We start from the raw sequence: 18,493 nt of genomic DNA, 5'->3' as shown, positions 1-18,493 counted from the left end.
ACACCCACAGGAAAACACACATACACACAACATAATAAAATAAAACCGCATGGCTCAGGGGAGCATAGGACCTAGAAGTGGGTAACCTACTACTATTGTTTTGTTAAATAGACATTTTTAAAAAGCCCCAATGGCCTTCTAAATATTTATTTTTAGACCCCCAAATTAGTGATGCTCTCAACCTTGGTCAGAGCTTTCTTCTTTCAGTGGCAACAGTCAAGGCAGAGACTCTCAGGTGGTTGAAGTGAGAAGAGTAAGAAATATTCAGCCCTAAATAAGATATCTATATTACCCCCCAAAGTTCAGCGAGCAAGCAGAAGAAGGAGCTGAAAGAGTGTGAACACCAAGAATGTGGACAGCGCTGTAAGATGCTGGATTTGTAGTAGCCATGGTTTCCTAAGCAAGACCCCCCCTTATTTCAAGCTGGTCAGTAATTCCAGTGTGGATGGGGAAGGGTTCATGAGGTTTCACCCCTAGCTGAGGAGCTATTGGTGGTTGGTGGGTGCTGGGGGCGGAAGCCGTTTGTCTTTGGTTCTATGGTCACTGATATGCTGCACATGCTCATGCACTGCACTAGGCAAATTGAATGGATTATTTAAAAAAAAACAAAAGGCATGAAAGCAGGGTGGGCATGTGTTGTGGGAGGGTCTGGGGGAGTTGGAAAGGCGAGATGGGATAGATACGATTAGAACACATTGTATTTACGCATGAAATTATCGAAAAATAAATAAAAGTACTATACTATAAAAAATATGTTCAAAAGCAAGTGTCTGGCAGAGAATCTAAAGTTCTACTGCCTGGGTGGTAATTGTGAGCAAATGAACCTGTTCCCCTATCAGTAACAATCATACCAACTGTACAAGGTAATTGTGAGAATTACTGAGGCCACACACAAAGTGTTCACCCAAGTTCCTGACAGTGTTAGCTCCTAGAGATACATCTTACATGAGATACGTCTTACATAAGTGCAGTCACCCTCCTAAGTGACTACATCCAAACCCAAACACATCTAACACAGGATCAATCCATGTGGGAGAGAAAAGGACCTACCTGTCGATAATATTTTTTCATTTCTGAAATCCTGTCTTGAAGCACACCGAGGATTTTCCAAGACTCCTCTTTAAGTCGGTCCTCGAACTTCAGTTGAACTAAATCTTTGAGGAACCCAAAATCCACCTGAAGTGATGTAATCATCTACAAAATAAAAATCACATGTCAGTGTCGAGAGTGTGGCTCTAGGTGCCAATATTCCAGCACATTCCTTGTTTTGGAGCACTAGACCTGGTGCCTGGTTTACCTTTGATGATTATCTCTCAGATATAGTATTTTGGAGAAGTTAAATAATTCTCCCTTGCCATGCCTAGGTTTTCAAAATGATGTCTAATTTCAAAACTAAGATAAGCTAGTGGGGTGGTATGGTGTGAGGATAGCCTTCCCTTCCAAAACTCATGTTGGAATTCAATCTCCATCATGAAACATTAAGGGAATATGAGATCTTAGTGTGACTATGGTGTTTACAGGTGGGAACATGGGGATGTGATTAGGATTAGATAAAATCCTGGGGCAGAAGAGAGAGAGAGAGGTGTGGGAAGGAGGAACCAGAAGAGGAGGCAAGAGCAGGCAAGACAGTACTTGTGAACGGTGTCTTACAGAAGGTTCCCAAAGCTTCCTGCTACAGTCGCCATCTAAATCCTCCTGACTAAAACTTAGTTTGAGCATACCTAGTTACTGAGGAAGAAAATTATAAAGATGCTGCCAGAACATGTGTCATTCTAAAAAAAGACAATAAATTGACAAGTATGTGGCAAGGTGACATCTTCAAATGCTCTTAGTGTAAATTGGTCGTCTTTCAGCAGGGCAACTTGGCACTGCCCTTCAAAATGACTCATGTACGTACCCTCTGACTCACAAGTTCTCTTTTAAGAATTTACACCCAGATTTACTGACATTTGGGCCCATGCAGGATTAATCATCACAGAGAAAGATTAGAAATTACCAAAATGTCTATCAACACAGGGGATAGTTAAACATTGGTGTACATCTTGTGATGTAGTTGTGAAATAAGCAAGATATTAGGTATTAAACCCAGGACCTTGTCCAAGGTGGACAAGCCCTCTATCCCACTAAGTTCCATCCCCAGTTGATTTTGTTTTTGGTTTTTCCCTTTTTAAATTTTGAATTTAAAATTTGACACAGTGTTTCATGAAGTTGCCCAGTCTAGCCTCAAACAAGTGATCCTCCTGTGTCAGTTTCCTGATTAGCTGGGATTTCAGGCATGTGTTACTCTGTTCAACTATGTGAAAGGTATTTATGCATAGATGGGTGAAAATAAAAACGAGGCACCTGAGACAATTTGTAGTAGTATTCTACCTCATGTGATAGTTTTAATAACTCAGTATCTTATATTTATGAAATATTCCATTTTTTCAGTCTCAAAAGATCCAAGGGAAATGATATGATTTGACAAAGCTAAACCATTAGAAGGTTATTCAGTATCTCATTGTCTTCATTTATCTACATGTAAAATACTTTCTCCTTTTCTTAATGTATCATGAGCAGAAAGTATTCACATATGTCAAAGAATAGAAATTTCACTGAATGGAGATTCACATATGTATGACACAAACATGACAAGTATAGTTCATAACATATCAATTATGAAGTACAACCGGAGGGCCCAGCGGTTAATTGTTCTTGCAGAGGACTGGGTTCAGTTCTCAGCACCCACAAGGCAGCTCACAGCCATCTGTAACTGCAGATCCAGAGGATCTGATCCCTTCTGACCTTTGAGAGCACCAGGCATACATGTGACGCACAGACACATATGTAGGCAAGCACACATGTACAAAAAATTAAAATTAAATCCTTAAAAATTAAAGAGAACACAACTGTCATTCTGATCAGTTTCCCTAAGACCTTAATATTCTGAGACAATCTCAATCATTTCTGTTTTGCCAATAAATGTATAAAGCCACAGGTGTAGGAATGTTGCTAAGATCATGAAGTACTGGGCTTGATTTCTAGTACACCAACCCCTCCCCAAACAAAAATTTACCCTATAAAGGTATACAAAGCTATCTTAGAAGTTACACCCAGATCTACCTGTATTAAATTTTCTGTTGACTGAGTCAAATCTTTGAGTGGCAAAATTTCACTGCTATCCGTCTGAGTGGCATGGTCTGAAGTGAAAAAGCCAACTTTTAAATTGTCCGAAATAGTAAGTCTGGAAAGAGAATAGAGATACTAAGTTTCCTCAGAGGAAGGCAAGCACATATATTTGGAGGTAAGTTCGATTATATTTACAATACTGCAAGGGATTATTCAATACAGAAACTCTGGAACATCTGGTCATGCATGAGTTGGGCTTGAACTGCTTATCAGACTCCCTACACTGTGGCACCTTCACCTCTGTGTGCTTCCTTCACTTTTCTGGGCTATGATGTACTTAAGTCTATTATCATAATATCTTATCCTATATTATTGTTAGAGACGATTATAATTTCTGCATGGGTATATCTAATAGCAGCACATCAAGATGCATATTTTCCTGCTGTGATCTGAGACCACTTAGGTTTCCAGAACACCCTGTGGGAGAATCCATTAGAGAAACTTAGTTTTTCATAGTAATATTAGGAATTTTTCATTTCCCCTATAATTCTCTCACAAAAGGTCACTGGAGTGCTCCATGGCTAAATGAATCAGCCGCCTGTCTTTCAGCCAGCCATAAAAAAGATTTGCAAAAACAGTGACACTTTTCACCTTAAAATTTAAGTTTTGAAAAACATGGTTACATTTTTCTTTTAAGTCTGTTATTTATATTAATACAAGATTTTTAATCACTATGCTAAAGGAGTCATAATTATACATCTCATTTCTACTTTTTAATTTCGACTACGGCAACTATCAACAGATATGAGGAATATAAACCATAGCTCTCTGACGTTGTCAACACTTTGAAGAAACTCTAACAGGCTCTAAAGTCAGAAGGCTTGAGCCCTACTTTAGATAGTCACCATCCTGTAGCTGACTGTCACACTCTTCTCCTGATGCATCTGCAGAGGCCAGGAGCCAGTCTTTAAACATTCTTTCATGACAAGCATCTGTTGTGTGTGGGGGGGTATGCTTGTTAAATTTTTCATACTTTATTCCTTGTATTAGCAGAATAGGTGTTATTTCCCCACCTGATTTAGAGATGTTAAGAAGTGCCATTAAGTTTCACAGAGTAACATTCAGTAAGTGCAATTTTAATCCTTATTAGAAGCTAAATAGCATAATAATTTAATGCAATAAGCTAAATACACACAAAGCTTGCACATCCTTAACTACAAAAATAGTTTGCACAGACACGCATAGGTTTAGTCAACTATATATTTTCATTATGAAAGTATTTACATTTATGTCATATAACATCAACCAAAATATCTGTCCTGACATCAGGTTTATAAGCTTTGCCATCCCTATTACTGAAAGCATTTATCTTTAGAAACTTTACTGTTACCAAGGAAGATGAGGTCCACTAATGCTTAACAAATAATAGTTTTTTTCAAAAAAGCATTCTTTAGAAAGTATTAAAATAAATTATCTATTAAGACAGAATAAGATTCTTACAAGAACTTAGTTCCTTAAAAGAAAGACAAAAAGACAAACCGGTCGCCAGGCGGTGGTGGCGCACGCCTTTAATCCCAGCACTCGGGAGGCAGAGGCAGGCGGATCTCTGTGAGTTCGAGGCCGGGCTGGACCAACAGCCTCCAAACAATACAGAGAAACCCTGTCTCGTAAAAACCAAAAAAAAAAAAAAAAAAGAAAGACAAACCGGTTCATTCTCTTTAATAACTTCTCCTGCCACTGTCACAAAAATTTGAAATACATAAAGCATAAGCCTCAAGTTTCATAAAGTCAAAAGTATATTTAGATTACATATTATGCAGTTATGGTATATAGCTAGGAACACACAAGTCTACCTAAATACTACTTTACCCTTTTTAAATAGAACTACAACGTTGGCAATACTTTAAATTAGTAGTCGTTAAAGCCCAGTAAAGATTTAAATATAGTCAGATAAAGACAGGCAATGAAAGGCTCAAGTTATAAAGCTAAAATTGAAGACCTCTTTCATTGCATACCTACTGTAGACAAGTTATAATGCATTGTTTCCAATGAAAATATCAAAATTTCAGATATTACAAACATTGTCAAGATCCATAGTTGGCTTCATCAAAGGGTTTTCTAGCCCGTTTAAATTATTCGTTCATAGTAAGTAAGTCTTTAACTCTAGCAAACTTCCTTAGGTTCTTTTGAATAAGGGAGACAATATCTTCAACTTACATTCAATCCTATCTTCCAATCGCCTTGTGAGTCATTTCAGCAATGAACTCTATGACAAGGTCTTCAAGAATATCCACTGACTCAGTGTAAGGAATCTGGTTATCCCCAAACCCATACATCATACATCGTAATTCTTTGAAGCAAAGTTTACTTCTTTTTCCATGTCCACTTTCTGCTCCTCCTCCAATTTCTTCATTTCCCTCCTCAAAGGTGGGGTCTTCCTCCTCATCTGCCATCCTAGCTGCCTGCCAGCGTCCCGATACAAGCATCTTAAAAAGTTAATAAGGGAGCTCACTTTCTGCATGTACCCATCAATTTGATCAAGCTTATCACAACGTTTTGTTTCTAAAATGTCAGCTGAGAAAGAGGGTAGGGAAAAAAGGGAGGGAGAGGGAGTAGAGAGAGGGATGGAGGGAAGAGAGGTAGGGGAGGGAGGGAGGGAGGGAGAAAGGATGGATGCAAGCAAAATCCACTAGAAACAGAGGATCTGATGCAGAGTGGACATTTCTTACTCATTCTCTGCTGAGCAGCAGGGGCAGACCCTGCTAGAGGCACGATGGCCTTCCCACTCTTCTTGCACAGTGGCAGAGCTGTAGATGACTCCACCGGGAGAATTAGCTATACTAAAACCTGCCACACCCCTGCTCTTCCTATACTACCACATAATATGTACCTCCCGTTGGCATTTTCTGCCAACCATAGTGGAAGCATTCTAACTGACAGTCTAAGCACATTCATTTAGGAAAATTAGTTAACATTTTCTTGCCTCAATTTTGTGTGTGTGTGTGTGTGTGTGTGTGTGTGTGTGTGTGTGTGTTTGGGTGTTTTGCTTCATGTATGTCTGTGTACCATGTGCTTGGTTCTAGAAGAGGCTGGATGAGGGTGTCTGATCCCCTGGAACTGGAGTTACAGTTGTGAGCCTACACATGGGTGCTGGCAATCAAACCCAGTTCTCTGGAAGATCAGCCAGTTATCACTGAACCATCATCTCTCCAGCAAGCCCCAGTTTCTTCTTATAGGTAACAATAGTGCATAGTCCATAGGATCATTGATAGACTTGAGTGTATTAATCTTAGATCACTTTGGTGTCGTGTTTGATGTACAGTGAGCCCTCAAGGAATAGTGTTGGTATTTGTGCTGAGAGGGAGTTATTATTATACTGCTACTGCCAGCAGATTTTCTTTCTTTTGTTCTCTCTCCATACTCCCCTCTCTTTCTTTGAGAAAGGGTCTCTCTATTATGTAATTCTGACTGTGCTGGAACTTACTATGTAAACCAGGTGGTCTCTACCTCAAAAATATCAACCTGTCTCTGCCCCCAAGTGCTGGGACTAAAGGCATGCACCACCACTGCATGGCTGATGGTTAGGTTTTCAAACATCACAATTTGTTCATCATATTTGAAAAAAACTATGAAAGCACAGCAGTATTCAACTATGAAAAGCTAATTTGAGATTTAAAATTTAATACTCAAAATAATGATTTTCAATTAATCTCACCAAGTTCTCAATTGTGCTTCCACGCACTTCAATATTATGATGACAAAGCTAATCTTCAGCGGTGGCTAGACAGAAATGAAGCCTCAGATTTTAATTACAATTTCTGATTTCTTTTTCCCAAGAAGAAACTATGCTTCAGATTTAGTTTCATTCAGTTTAGGTGCTTGCATGTTTTCCTCACTGACACTGCGTTCTGGAAATATCCACAGGCCCTTCTCATTCCTGCACATTCTTTTAGGGGATGCCAAGAAGGAGAAATCTTTCTGCCAACCCTTTCTAAGTTATGTTTTCAGAGAGTAACCTTGAAAAATAATGTAACATCTTCCTCCTAGCCAGAAGCAATCTTGTTACTTATATAAAAATGGTGGCTAGACTGGAGAGATGCTTGACAGATAAAAATGCTTGATGGTCTTATTGAAGACCCTGGTTTGGGTTCCAGAACCCATTATGGCTAACAATCATCAGTAACTTCAGCTCCAGGAGAGTTGGCTCTATCTGCTGATCTCCTAGGTGCCAGGAACACACACACACACACACACACACACACACACACACACACACACACACACACACACACACTACACTTACATACGTGAAGGCAAAACACTTCTACACACATACACAAAAATTAATAAATTCATCTTAGAAGCAACAGTGGCTCCCAATCCCTGGGAATCTCTCCTTGAGTGTAACTCCCTGTGTAGATACCTACCATGGGTCTTTCACGTTACCTCTGTGGGAATTAGGGGATGAGATGGGACACTCAATACAAATGAAAATGAGGCTTTGGGTGCTGCCTTGAAGGAGTCACTTGTTTCTGGCCCTGGTATGGTATGTTTTCCACCAAGGATCAGGAGCAGTGACAGGAAAACCTGTTTGTGACTAAGTAGGATGATGTTTTAAGCAGTGCCTGACAAGCACTTGACCCAGAAAGACCATTGAGTGTGGTGGCATGCACCTGTAATTCTAACACTTGGAACTGAAGAATGACTATTGTACATTCAAGACAAGCCAGCGTTGAATATTCTCATTAAGACCAATTATGGAGGTAAATGAAATAATCATCAGTATTTAAGGTTCTGCCCCCTATGAAATCTATAATCAGCTCTGAAGATAATTGATGAAAAACCCTAATAAAGTATTATGAGTATATGAGATTAACCATAGTATCGTGCTGTACTGTAGAAATGAATAGTTAGACACTCAAAATTAAACAATTTTAAATGCTTTATGACACTGTAGGAGAAAAGCAACTTTTAGAAATAATGACAGAATTTCAGGAAAATATTCTTTGTACTTCAAAGATGACAACTATTGATAATGAATTGTTTTCCTGAGAAAAATGTATTTTAGAAATTTGAAAGTTCTCTTTTTTAAGTCAAACAAAAAGTCATGACATTTTTAGATGTGTACCTCCAAATTTAGATAATCATGTAGAGTTTTCCTAACATCACCACAAATCTCTAAACTTTTCAATTTTAATAATTTTAATTTTATATTTATTTACCTATTTATTTATGCACATGTATATGTACATGCCACCACCCACATGTCAAGGTTGGAGGGCAACCAGCAGGAGTGAGTTTTCTCCTTCTACCACGTAGGTCCTGGAGTTTGAACTCAAGTCTTCAGACCAGGTAGTAAGTGCCTTAACCTGCTAAGCTGTCTCTCCAGGCCTAAAGGATTACTTCTGAATCTATCATATTCATTGTCTCCTGAGATTTCTTACTAAAATCTATACTGTATCCCTATCTTTCCATGAAAGACTTTGATGGCTTTCCTCATATTAAACTCAGTCTTCTTTTTCAAACTTCTGGGTCCAAACTAATGATCTGAATATCATGCATTTAGTACACAGTGTGTGCGTGCCAGCTGCTCAGGTTGGCAACAAGAATAGTCACAGTGGACAAGGAGAGCCCCTTGCTCTTGTGGCATCTGCGTTCTAGTGGACCACATACCCAGTAAACAAAAATGCAGTATATATTGTGAAAAAGTAGTAAGCCTCATCTCTCAGAGACCCCACTTGCCCTTCTCATCTGCCAACTGAGCATTCCAAGATTCTTCTCCACTCCAGCTACACACTCCATCTGGGCTTAACTTCTACCCACTAACATTGTCGGTACTCACCTTCTTTTCCACCTTTGTTTTCTTTCTAGTCCCTCTTAACTTCTCATTGTGGATGCGTCAACAAGGCAGACAATGGCATGGGGATGACTTTTAAAAATAGTTGGGAGCAATGAGAGAAGGCCAGTGGGCCCCGTAACTAAGGATGTAGATCTGATAAGGAGGAGCAAGAAGAAACAGGAGATAGGTGTGAAGACTACAAGATTGGGAACACTGAATGAACAAGTGTATTGAAGATGATAGAGTGACTTTGTCAGTCTCCGAAAAAAATATTCATAAGTGTAGAAAAGGAATAGGCTAGAATGTACCCTGAGACAGTAGAATGAAATTAGAAAAACTGCTATAAGTTCATGGTTTTACAAATATATGCATGTATAAATACATATGCACACATAGGTCTACAAATAGTTACCGAGGATAGTATGTGCAAATATGTGTGAACACATATCATATAGGTATATATACATTTGTTCCTGTTTATACATGACTAGGGGACCTACAAGAGTGATATATACATCAGCAGCAATAAGCATCCTGTTAGTCCAGTTGCTACTTGATGAATGCCATCCTCCCCTAAAAGGAACAATGTCCTTTTGGAAAGAGAGTGATTCAAGAATGGTATAAAAGCATAAAATTATGCACAAACAGAAGTGTAGAATGGACCCATTACCTTTTCATATGACAGAAAAATCAGCAAATACTCAGTAAATGATGATGAGAGTCATACAAGGATTAGGAGATAATGAGTCTGGAAGAGTCCCACTGGTCATACTGAGGACAATATGAGCATCACAACAAAGGATGTAAGTACTCAGCCGGGCGGTGGTGGTGCACACCTTTAATCCCAGCTGAGTACTTACATCCTGAATACTTACTTGGGAGACAGAGGCAGGCGGATCTCTGTGAGTTTGAGGTCAGCCTGGTCTACAGAGAGAGTGCCAGGATAGGCTCCAAAGCAACACAGAGAAACCCTGTCTCGAAAAAAAAAATTCAAGTATTCAATTATAATGCACTAATAAATATAGCCCATGGAAGATATCAGATTATAAACAATTTAATAGTTAAGGAGGTTTGTATTGATGTGATGAATAACAATTGAATAAAGTATAATAGGAGACCCTTAAAAGTTTACAAAGTTTACAAACATTGTGAAAACAGAACCAGTGCTTAGCAACCTCCACAAGGGTGAGCAATTGAGAAGGAAGTCATCCATGATGACTGAGGCCAGGAAGCATGAACTCATTTAGGTAAAGGAAAACTTAGACCCACCAACAAGACAAACCTCAGCACAAAAGGAAGAGTGGCATTTTTAGAGAGCCTTAGACGACACTAATCTAGCAAGATCAGTGTTGTGCTTGCTTGTTGTTTTTTTTTTTCCAGACAATATTTCTCCTGGAATTCACTTTGTAGACCAGGCTGGCCTTGAACTCACAAAGACATGCCTGCCTCCGCCTCCCAAGTGCTGGAATTAAAGGCCTGTGCCATCAAGCTCAGCTCAAGATCATTGTTACTAATGGTGGCTAACTAGACAGTTTTGTCAACTTAGAATCCCTGAAGAGAGTACAGCTCCTCTTTGCGGCATTTCTGCCGTACAAACATAACCTGAGTCTGAGTCTGATTGTGTAACAATATTTGAGCCTGAGTTACATCTAGGTACTCTACAGATGTGAAATCCACACTTGGTCAAAGTGTCACATACATAAAATACTGGAAAAGACTGAGGAACTCTTCTAGACTAAATGTATCCTATGCCCTTGTGTAACATTATGACCAGTTGACTGAAGAACTCAAGCCTAATTAACAGATGGAACTGTCACCACATGGTAGGCTCACACAGTTTGGCAAACCCATCCAGAAGTGATCATGAATGATAGCTCAGAAGGAGATTCTTGCATTGTTAACACTTAGAGCAATTCTTTGTCTGCTTCTTTCTGGGTGAAGGGCCTGGAGTAGATATCGAGATTAATTTGTAGGCAGCCATAACAAAAGCAGAAAGGCAAAAAGATTGTTGGCAAGAGTATCTAGGGAAGAGTTATATGAATGGAGTTTTAAGAATAGGGACAGACCAAAAAAAAAGTCTATGCCAATAGCCGGGCGGTAGTGGTGCACGCCTTTAATCCCAGCACTCGGGAGGCAGAGGCAGGCGGATCTCTGTGAGTTCAAGGCCAGGCTGGACCGACAGCCTCCAAAACAATACAGAGAAACCCTGTCTCGAAAAACCAAAAAAAAAAAAAAAAAAAAAAAAAAAAAAGAATAAGGACAGACTATAAACATTCCTGTAAGAAACGGTGACGCCATGGATGGCCATGTAACCTGGGTGTTTTGTGATCGTTATGCCACTGAACCAAAGGCATAAAAGAGGGATCACTCTGTTGCATATGGTTGGAATCTGATTATCAAGTGGGTGATTGTGTGATTGCCATACAGTGGAAAGTCAAGGAGGACTCTCTGTGCAACCGATGGGTTCTGTGAAGTGCCTCTTAGTTTTCCCATGCTCAGTGGTAAAGAACAATTGAAAAACATAGCAGCCAAAACAACAAAAAGATCTCCTGGTTCTGTAAAGAGCTTTGGCCTGACTGCACCTTTTAGTGTTCCTTAGTCAGTGGGCAAACTATCCCTGCAGGCAAGTGCTGCTTGCAACCTCTGCCAAGTCTCTTTGCCACCTTAGCCTGAAACTTTGAGTGTCTCCCATGCTGCCTCCAAATAGGTATTTATCTCAGTCTTCAGCATTTGGGGGCATTCTAAATTGTCTAAACCCTGGGTGCTACATCAATGGAACAGATAGAACCGAATGTACTGTTTCTCTGTAGTTTGCACACTGTATGTTTAACAGACCTCTGTTTACTCTTCCAGCCCAGAGCTGTAATCCTTTACCCTCCCCAGTGCCAAGTGGCCTCTTTCCTCTATTCAGCCTCATTTCCCTTAGACTTTTACATTTGTGTTTTTTATTCCTTCCTATTTTAGGCAAAAAAAAATTTGAGTGGTAAGTTTATAGAATGCGGATAATTTTTATTATCAATGTATTTTTCAGATTATGATTTAGAAACAGTGTAATATGTTTGGCTATTCCTTCTGTTACTATAACAAGACAATAATAAAGTATATAATTTTCCAGATAACCCCTCTGGAGTGTTTAAAAACAATACACCTATTTATAGAGTAACTTTCCCCAGAGGCTCTGTGAATATGTATGCTTTAATCTACATTTTTTCTTCTTCCAGTGATTTTTCAACATCTTGTTTCAAAGATGTGGAAACTGAGGTAAACAGCTCATCTAAAATTGTAAGCCAGGGGTCATGGACATATCTGGGATTTGTAAGGTTCCCCCACCCCAGGCTTAACAAAAAGTTATGGTTGATTTAGAAAGATCTGGCTCATTCAGAATCTAAATAAAATATGAAGGATCATTCTACAGCTTCTCATCAGATTTGAAGGAGTTCTAATTTTAGATGCCAACCAAACTGCCTAGAACGGAAGCCCACATCCCAAGACCTTAGCTAAATGATTCCTACACAGACCTTATTTATAGTCAGTCTGTGCAATTCTCCTCAATAATAGGTTGCTCGCTATGCATAAAGCATGGTTTTGGGAGATAACAATTATGCTTAATAAATTAAACACAAAATTAATATGCTAACTTACACAAGCAGACTCATGAATATTTATTAATAGACTGATGCAACACATCCCACTGAGCCCTAGAATAGTCCATCCTAACAAATACCGGTTAATGAATTAGTCAATGAAGATGACATTAGAGGTGCTAAATTTTCACTGTGGTGAATGGTTCAATGTTATTTAAGGAAAATATTCTTTTATTGTTTTTTGTTTCATATATATATATATATATATATAATCTTCCAGCATCCAGCTCTTACTACTGAACTGCTTAAATAGATGTTTAACAGTCACTGCCGACCTTCTCTATCCCAAGGTGAGGTCATCCTATGACCACCATCCTGTTTCTCACATTCCCTTTCCCAACAAAGTTAATGGCAATCCCGTTTTTTCCAGCTATTCAGGTCAGAAACCTTGGAGCCTGCCCTACACATGGCAGTTCATCAGTAAACTCGACCAATCCCCTTTTAAATGAGTAGCTAGAATCTGACCACATCTTCAGCACCTCCAAGGATTGCCTCCTGTTCCCCATGACCACCTTCCTCCCTGACACCACTTCCACAAGCAGTGTTATTTGCTTGTGTGTGAACATGGGAATGGTTGCACCCATGCACTTGTCTGCAAATACATGCATGTGGAAGCCAGAATTCAATGCTGAATGTCTTTCTCTATTGTGCTCTTCCTAATTTTTTGGAATGGGACCACTTGATGAAATCAGGTTTCGAGCTGTATCAGCTAGACTGGCTGGCAGTGAGCACCTGGGACCCACCAGCCCCCTCCCCCCTGTGCTAGGCTTCCAGTTTTGCTTCACCATGCCCAGTTTTGTATGTGGCTGGAGATACAAACTCAGGCCCTCATAGTAAGCACTTTACCCAGGTCCCATGGCTATCCTCCTTGATAGATATTGTAAAAGTTTGCTAACTGGTTTCTCTACTTGTGCCCTTGTACCTGTTATAGTCTATTATCAAAAGAGCAGAACAATCCCATAGATATGTAAGTCAGAGACTATCAGGACTTGGGTCAATTGGCTTCCCACCTCTTTTGAAATAAGAGCTGAAGTCTTTGGCCATATCTCTTCTGCCCCAACCCATTCCCTCTATGTGATAACCATATTGGCTTCCTTGCTATTCCTGCACTCAGACTCCCTGCATTCCACTTCTTGTTCTCTCAGTCAGGATTTTGGCACTAGATATATCTGGATATATCTGTCTGGCTCCTCCCTGCAGTTTTCTTCTTAATGTCATCACAGTGAAGCCTTTCCTGAGAGCCATAGCTAAAATTACAATTCTGCCTTTCCACTTGGTGACTTGGGGGTGTATAACATGCACACACAATTTCCCCTGCTACCTTTTGCTTCTGTTTCTTCTTTCACATGTAAATGCTGTCTGACTCATTACATAGTTACTGGCTTACCTAGTTTGCCATTGGTTCCTAACTAGAATGTCTATTTCACCAAGACTGTCTTTATGTAAACTGTTGTCTTCACGGGCCTAACAAAGCAATGCTCAGATCCCTGGGCACTGGACAATGTTTGATTTCCCCCACTCCTTTCAGAGCTTTAACCTGGTTCCCTAAGCCTTTGAGTGGAGGAAAACTGTTATGAGCATTAGTGGTTCCTTGATTCAAATCAAGGTGTTACTACAATGCTTGGCAGAGGTCAGTGGGTCCCTTGAGTTTGGCTGTAATGTTTTGTTGGGGACTTATCCCACTGTGGAATGTCAAGGAGTCCAGAAGAGAAAGGGACTCTTAGCAACAAATTAGACACAGCACTCTATTGGTGTCTGCTAGGAGCTGCCTCCACCCAAGTCAGGACTTGGGGTTAAGCAGAACTGGAACCCAGACCTGAGCCTGAGCTTTTAGCCTATGGTTTACTTAAGAAATCAAAGGCTATGAAGCTGTGGGCCTGTTCGGGGGCACTGGGCGCAGCGAGCTATGTGATTTTTGACAGCTTTATCAGGGTCTCTGTGTACCCTGACTCGGGTTGACCAACATACCCAGTATTTAAGACAGTTGCACCAGGGAGGCTGAGCTCAGCAGGACTGTGTCTCAGGGTCAGGTCCACTATTGGACTGGTCCAGCTACAGTCATCCCCACTCTCGACATGGAGCTACCTTGGGTTGGGCTTGCCTGGAACCAATTGTCTGGCTCCCCAACGCCTCTGCCTAAGGAATTGCATCTTGTAGCAATTAATCCAGGGTCATGTGCTTACTGCTTTGAAAAGTGTCTTAAGGAAAATGCTTTTTTTTTTTCCTCTCAGAAATGTCAACTCTACATTATCCGAATAACAATAGTAGGGCTTAGGTATAAGGATCCCAAGAAGGAGGAATGAAACCCCAGAACCCTGAAATAATGACTCCATTTGCAAAGGCATATGGCTTGCTGTTTCTGTGTGTTTGGGGGGTGCTCTGGTTCTAAGAAAACCCATATAAACGTCTTAATTTCCAAAGAGATGGCTTCCAGAGGTGGAGTCAAGAAAGATGAATGGGTTCTGATGTGGGAACCTCAGAAACAAGATTTTCCCTTATAAAAAGCCAGGGTGGTGGTGGTATAGAGAGGGGAAGCTGGGAGACAGTTCCCTTGCTGGTCCCACTAGGGAAGGATATAGTAAGAACGTGTTTATGGGAAAGGATCACCAGACAACAAATCAGTGTGCCCATTTCTTGGACTTCCAGCCTTAGAATTGCCAAAGAAATCTGTGTTTAAAAGCTGGAGTCTCTGGTATTTTCTCAAAGCATCCTTGTAACATGTGTGCATGAGTGTCCTCTAGACTGTACCTAGGCGAATACATTTAACATGCCATAGTCCTATTTCCCAGCTGAGATAACAGAGGCTTAGGGAAATAAATGACCTAAGTCAGGATCTGGGGAGACGTTAAGTAGAATTGGAACCCAGACCTGAGTCTGAGCTTTTAGCCTACGGTTTACTTAGGAAACCAAAGGCCATGAGGCTGTGGGCCTGCTTTGGGGCACATGGGCGCAGCGGAAAGGTCACCTGGGGTTGTATCGGAATTGTTCAATAGCCCCCTCGAGGGTCTCGAGAATCTTTCGGCATCCTTGGGTCTTCAACCTGTACTCCGAGTTCTCAGTATCAGCCTCCGTCATGCCCGCTGGTCTGGGTGCCTATGGCCACCACCTAACTGCTGGCTCTGAGTTCTGAGAGTCTGAATCCCAAAGCTGGCATCCGTCGGTTGCTATGGCGACTCCCAGAGAAACCTGAGAAGGGTGGGTGTGGATCGCGGGCGGGGCGGAGAGCGGGACGGGGTAGGGTGGGTGAGGTTCCTGGCCGGCTCTGGAGGTGCCCCTCTATCCTGCCGTGCTACCTGCCCCAGCAAGCATACACCTTGCGACAAAGCACCTCCTCCCGTCCCCCGGACGCCCACAATTCAACCCGCTCCTAAAATGTCTCCAAGCAAAGCTGCACCCTGTAAATAACTCTGCTGCCCACACACCTCCGGACACTTTCTGCTTCCTTTACCCCCAAGCCTCCTTCCTGGAGAAACTTAAATTTCCTAAGTCAACGCCCCTCCCACGTACCTGTCAAACCGGAAGCTTGCTTAGCTCTCTTTTGCTTGGCCTGCTACCAAGTGTCACCCTATGGGAAGATGGAAAGTAGTGACCCCCATCTATTGGCTATGTTCATGGCATAAAGAGGCCTGGCTGTCAGCAATACCACAAGAGAGCAGATGGCCTGATAAAATACTGACACTGTCACCTGACCACACACACTAGGAGTGTTGCCGAGTAAAGATTTTTCTTTGCAGAGATTAAACATCCTTATTTAATATAAAGGTCAGAATGTAAGGCATGGCAATTTACACTATACTATGTGGTGAGGAATTCAATTCACTATCTACCATTATTAAGAGAAGCTATTTTGAGTGGTGAAACTATCAGTCATTCTCAACTGTGACAACAGCTGACAAGGGACACTTAAGCTCAGCGTGTCATCACTTTGTTTTAGAACTAAGTGTTCTTCATCTTCGTTTCACTATATTGTCTACAGAGAATCAGAGGATACTGTTTTTTTTTCTTCTCTCTTTTCTAATTAGCTTGGTGTTAGAAGTATAAAACAGAGAAAGAACTTCACTGTAGCATTTCCATTATTTTTACATTTTTTAAAATATGTGGGTTGTGTGTGTGTATGTGTGTGTGTGTGTGTGTGTGTGTGTGTGTGTGTGTGTGTGTGTCTGCTCACAGTACCCTGGCAGACAAAAAGAGGGCAATGTATCCACTGGAGCTGGAATTTCAGATCATTGTGATTTGCCTTTTGGCTACTGGGGACCAAGTCCCTGACTCTCTGCAAGAGCAACAAGTGCTCTTAGTAGCTGAGCCATCTCTCCAGCCCCATCACTCTTATGTTTACACACAAAGAGCAGTTGTGGTAGCCCAGGCTCATGGTCCCAACATGGGACACAGGCAGAAGGCAAGAAGACAGAGTTTAGGGTCACATTAGACTGCATCTTAGTCCCTATCTCAAAACACAAGGGGAAAAAATGGAAGAAAAGAAAAAAGGGAGGGAAGAAGGATATAAAATGTTAAACAAAAATTGTTTTCCTTGGAGGAGAGGGTTACTTTTACTCTTCTGAGATTTTTTTTTACACTGACTTCTAGGGCTGGGCATGTAGCTCTTTGTGAAATATTGTTTATGATTTATTAAAGGTACTAGAGATCAAAATAGCAATCATACTAGTTATTCATAGAAAAGAGGCACACACCTCTAATCCCAGGACCCAGGACAAAGGCAGATGGATCTCTCTGAGTTCAAGGCCACCCAGGACTTCACGAGACTGAATCAGTCTAAAAGAGTAACAGAACTCAGGCCTTTAATCCCAGTACTGCAGAGGTATAAAAGATAGAAGCAGGGTTTTCAGTAGTCAGAGTTAGGATTATTCTCCTAATAATAGGAGAAGCAGCAGTCTGAGTCTGGTGAGGAGCCCATAGTGACAGGATCAGCCCTTTCAGACTGAGGTAGAGGTGAGAGCTAGTGGCTTGGCTCCTTTGCTTTTTTGATCTTCAGCTTGAAGCTTGATTCCAATATCTGTCTCCGGGTCTTTAATTTATCATGTTGTTTAGTTCAGTGGTAAAGTGCTTAGCATGCACAAGTTCTTGAGTCCAAGCCCTGACACAGCATAAAGTGGGTATGGTGGTACATGCTCATAATGCCAGCACTCTAGATGCAAGAGGTTCAAGGTCATTCTTCCTACATAGGGGGTTCAAGGTCCTATGTTAAAAAATCTAACTTCAAAACCCTTCAACATTAACTTAGAAAACTTTTGTTATATAAAATTATTTTTAATGTATATATATATATATATATTGTCCTTTTCTTCACCATACACATTCTTTTTTTTAAAGATTAAATTAGAACAGAGCCAAGATAGTATAATGAGTTGTGACAAGCCTTTGGCTAGTTGGCTCAGGTAATTTTAAATGATATTTTGCAACTGACGCAAGATCTCACAGTTGAGTCCATGAGTCATTGGTCAGGGCTGCGTGGCATTTGTTGGTCAGGCTGCATAGTTACGCCATCCCCCAGAAACACGAACCAAACAAAACATCTTTATTGGAACTTTGCAACAGCCTATCAAGGAGATTCAATTTTCAACATTCAGGGCACTAAGGAATGAGTTTGAAACTATGAGCAATGTAATCTTTCTTGTCAGCCACCTGTGCTAAATCTCTGAGTGCTCTGGCTTACTTAACTGTTCATTTCAGATCCTAATCTCACCTACAGTGAGGAGTCCTGGCACAGGCAGAGTTTGTCCTTTTGAAGCCAGTCTTCTTTCATCAGATGTGGAATTCATTGGTGGCTGTCAGTGGAGAAAGCTCATGGACTCAAGGGTAAACATTAAAACTATAGACTCTAAACTCACTTTTGAATACTGAGCTCATTTATTTAACATTCCCAGGCTTCTGGTATTTTATTAAA

At 40.8% G+C, this 18,493-nt stretch overlaps 1 protein-coding gene and 1 pseudogene across 4 annotated transcripts in view; both read right to left on the bottom strand.

Annotated features, from left to right (window-relative positions):
* Positions 1-15,718, bottom strand: part of CUNH10orf67 (chromosome unknown C10orf67 homolog) — a 132,686-nt gene extending 116,968 nt beyond the window's left edge. For 3 of the 4 annotated variants that reach the window (XM_040755413.1, XM_040755412.1, XM_040755414.1), the window contains exons 1-3: positions 15,557-15,718; positions 3,103-3,223; positions 1,051-1,194 (exon numbers count right to left, since the gene is read on the bottom strand). In XM_040755413.1, coding sequence (XP_040611347.1) covers positions 1,051-1,194; positions 3,103-3,223; positions 15,557-15,666 — 375 coding nt within the window. In that variant the 5' untranslated portion in view covers positions 15,667-15,718. The remainder of the gene's footprint in view (positions 1-1,050; positions 1,195-3,102; positions 3,224-15,556) is intronic. The other variant, XM_040755415.1, reaches the window with a different exon arrangement.
* LOC101839155 lies at positions 5,193-5,561 on the bottom strand (annotated as a pseudogene).
* Positions 15,719-18,493: the final 2,775 nt, after the last annotated feature.

Source organism: Mesocricetus auratus, unplaced genomic scaffold (assembly GCF_017639785.1).
Source record: "Mesocricetus auratus isolate SY011 unplaced genomic scaffold, BCM_Maur_2.0 Super-Scaffold_100013, whole genome shotgun sequence".
NCBI classification, from domain to species: domain Eukaryota; kingdom Metazoa; phylum Chordata; class Mammalia; order Rodentia; family Cricetidae; genus Mesocricetus; species Mesocricetus auratus.
Note: the sequence above shows the minus strand (reverse complement) of the source record. Positions and strands in the feature narration are given on the sequence as shown.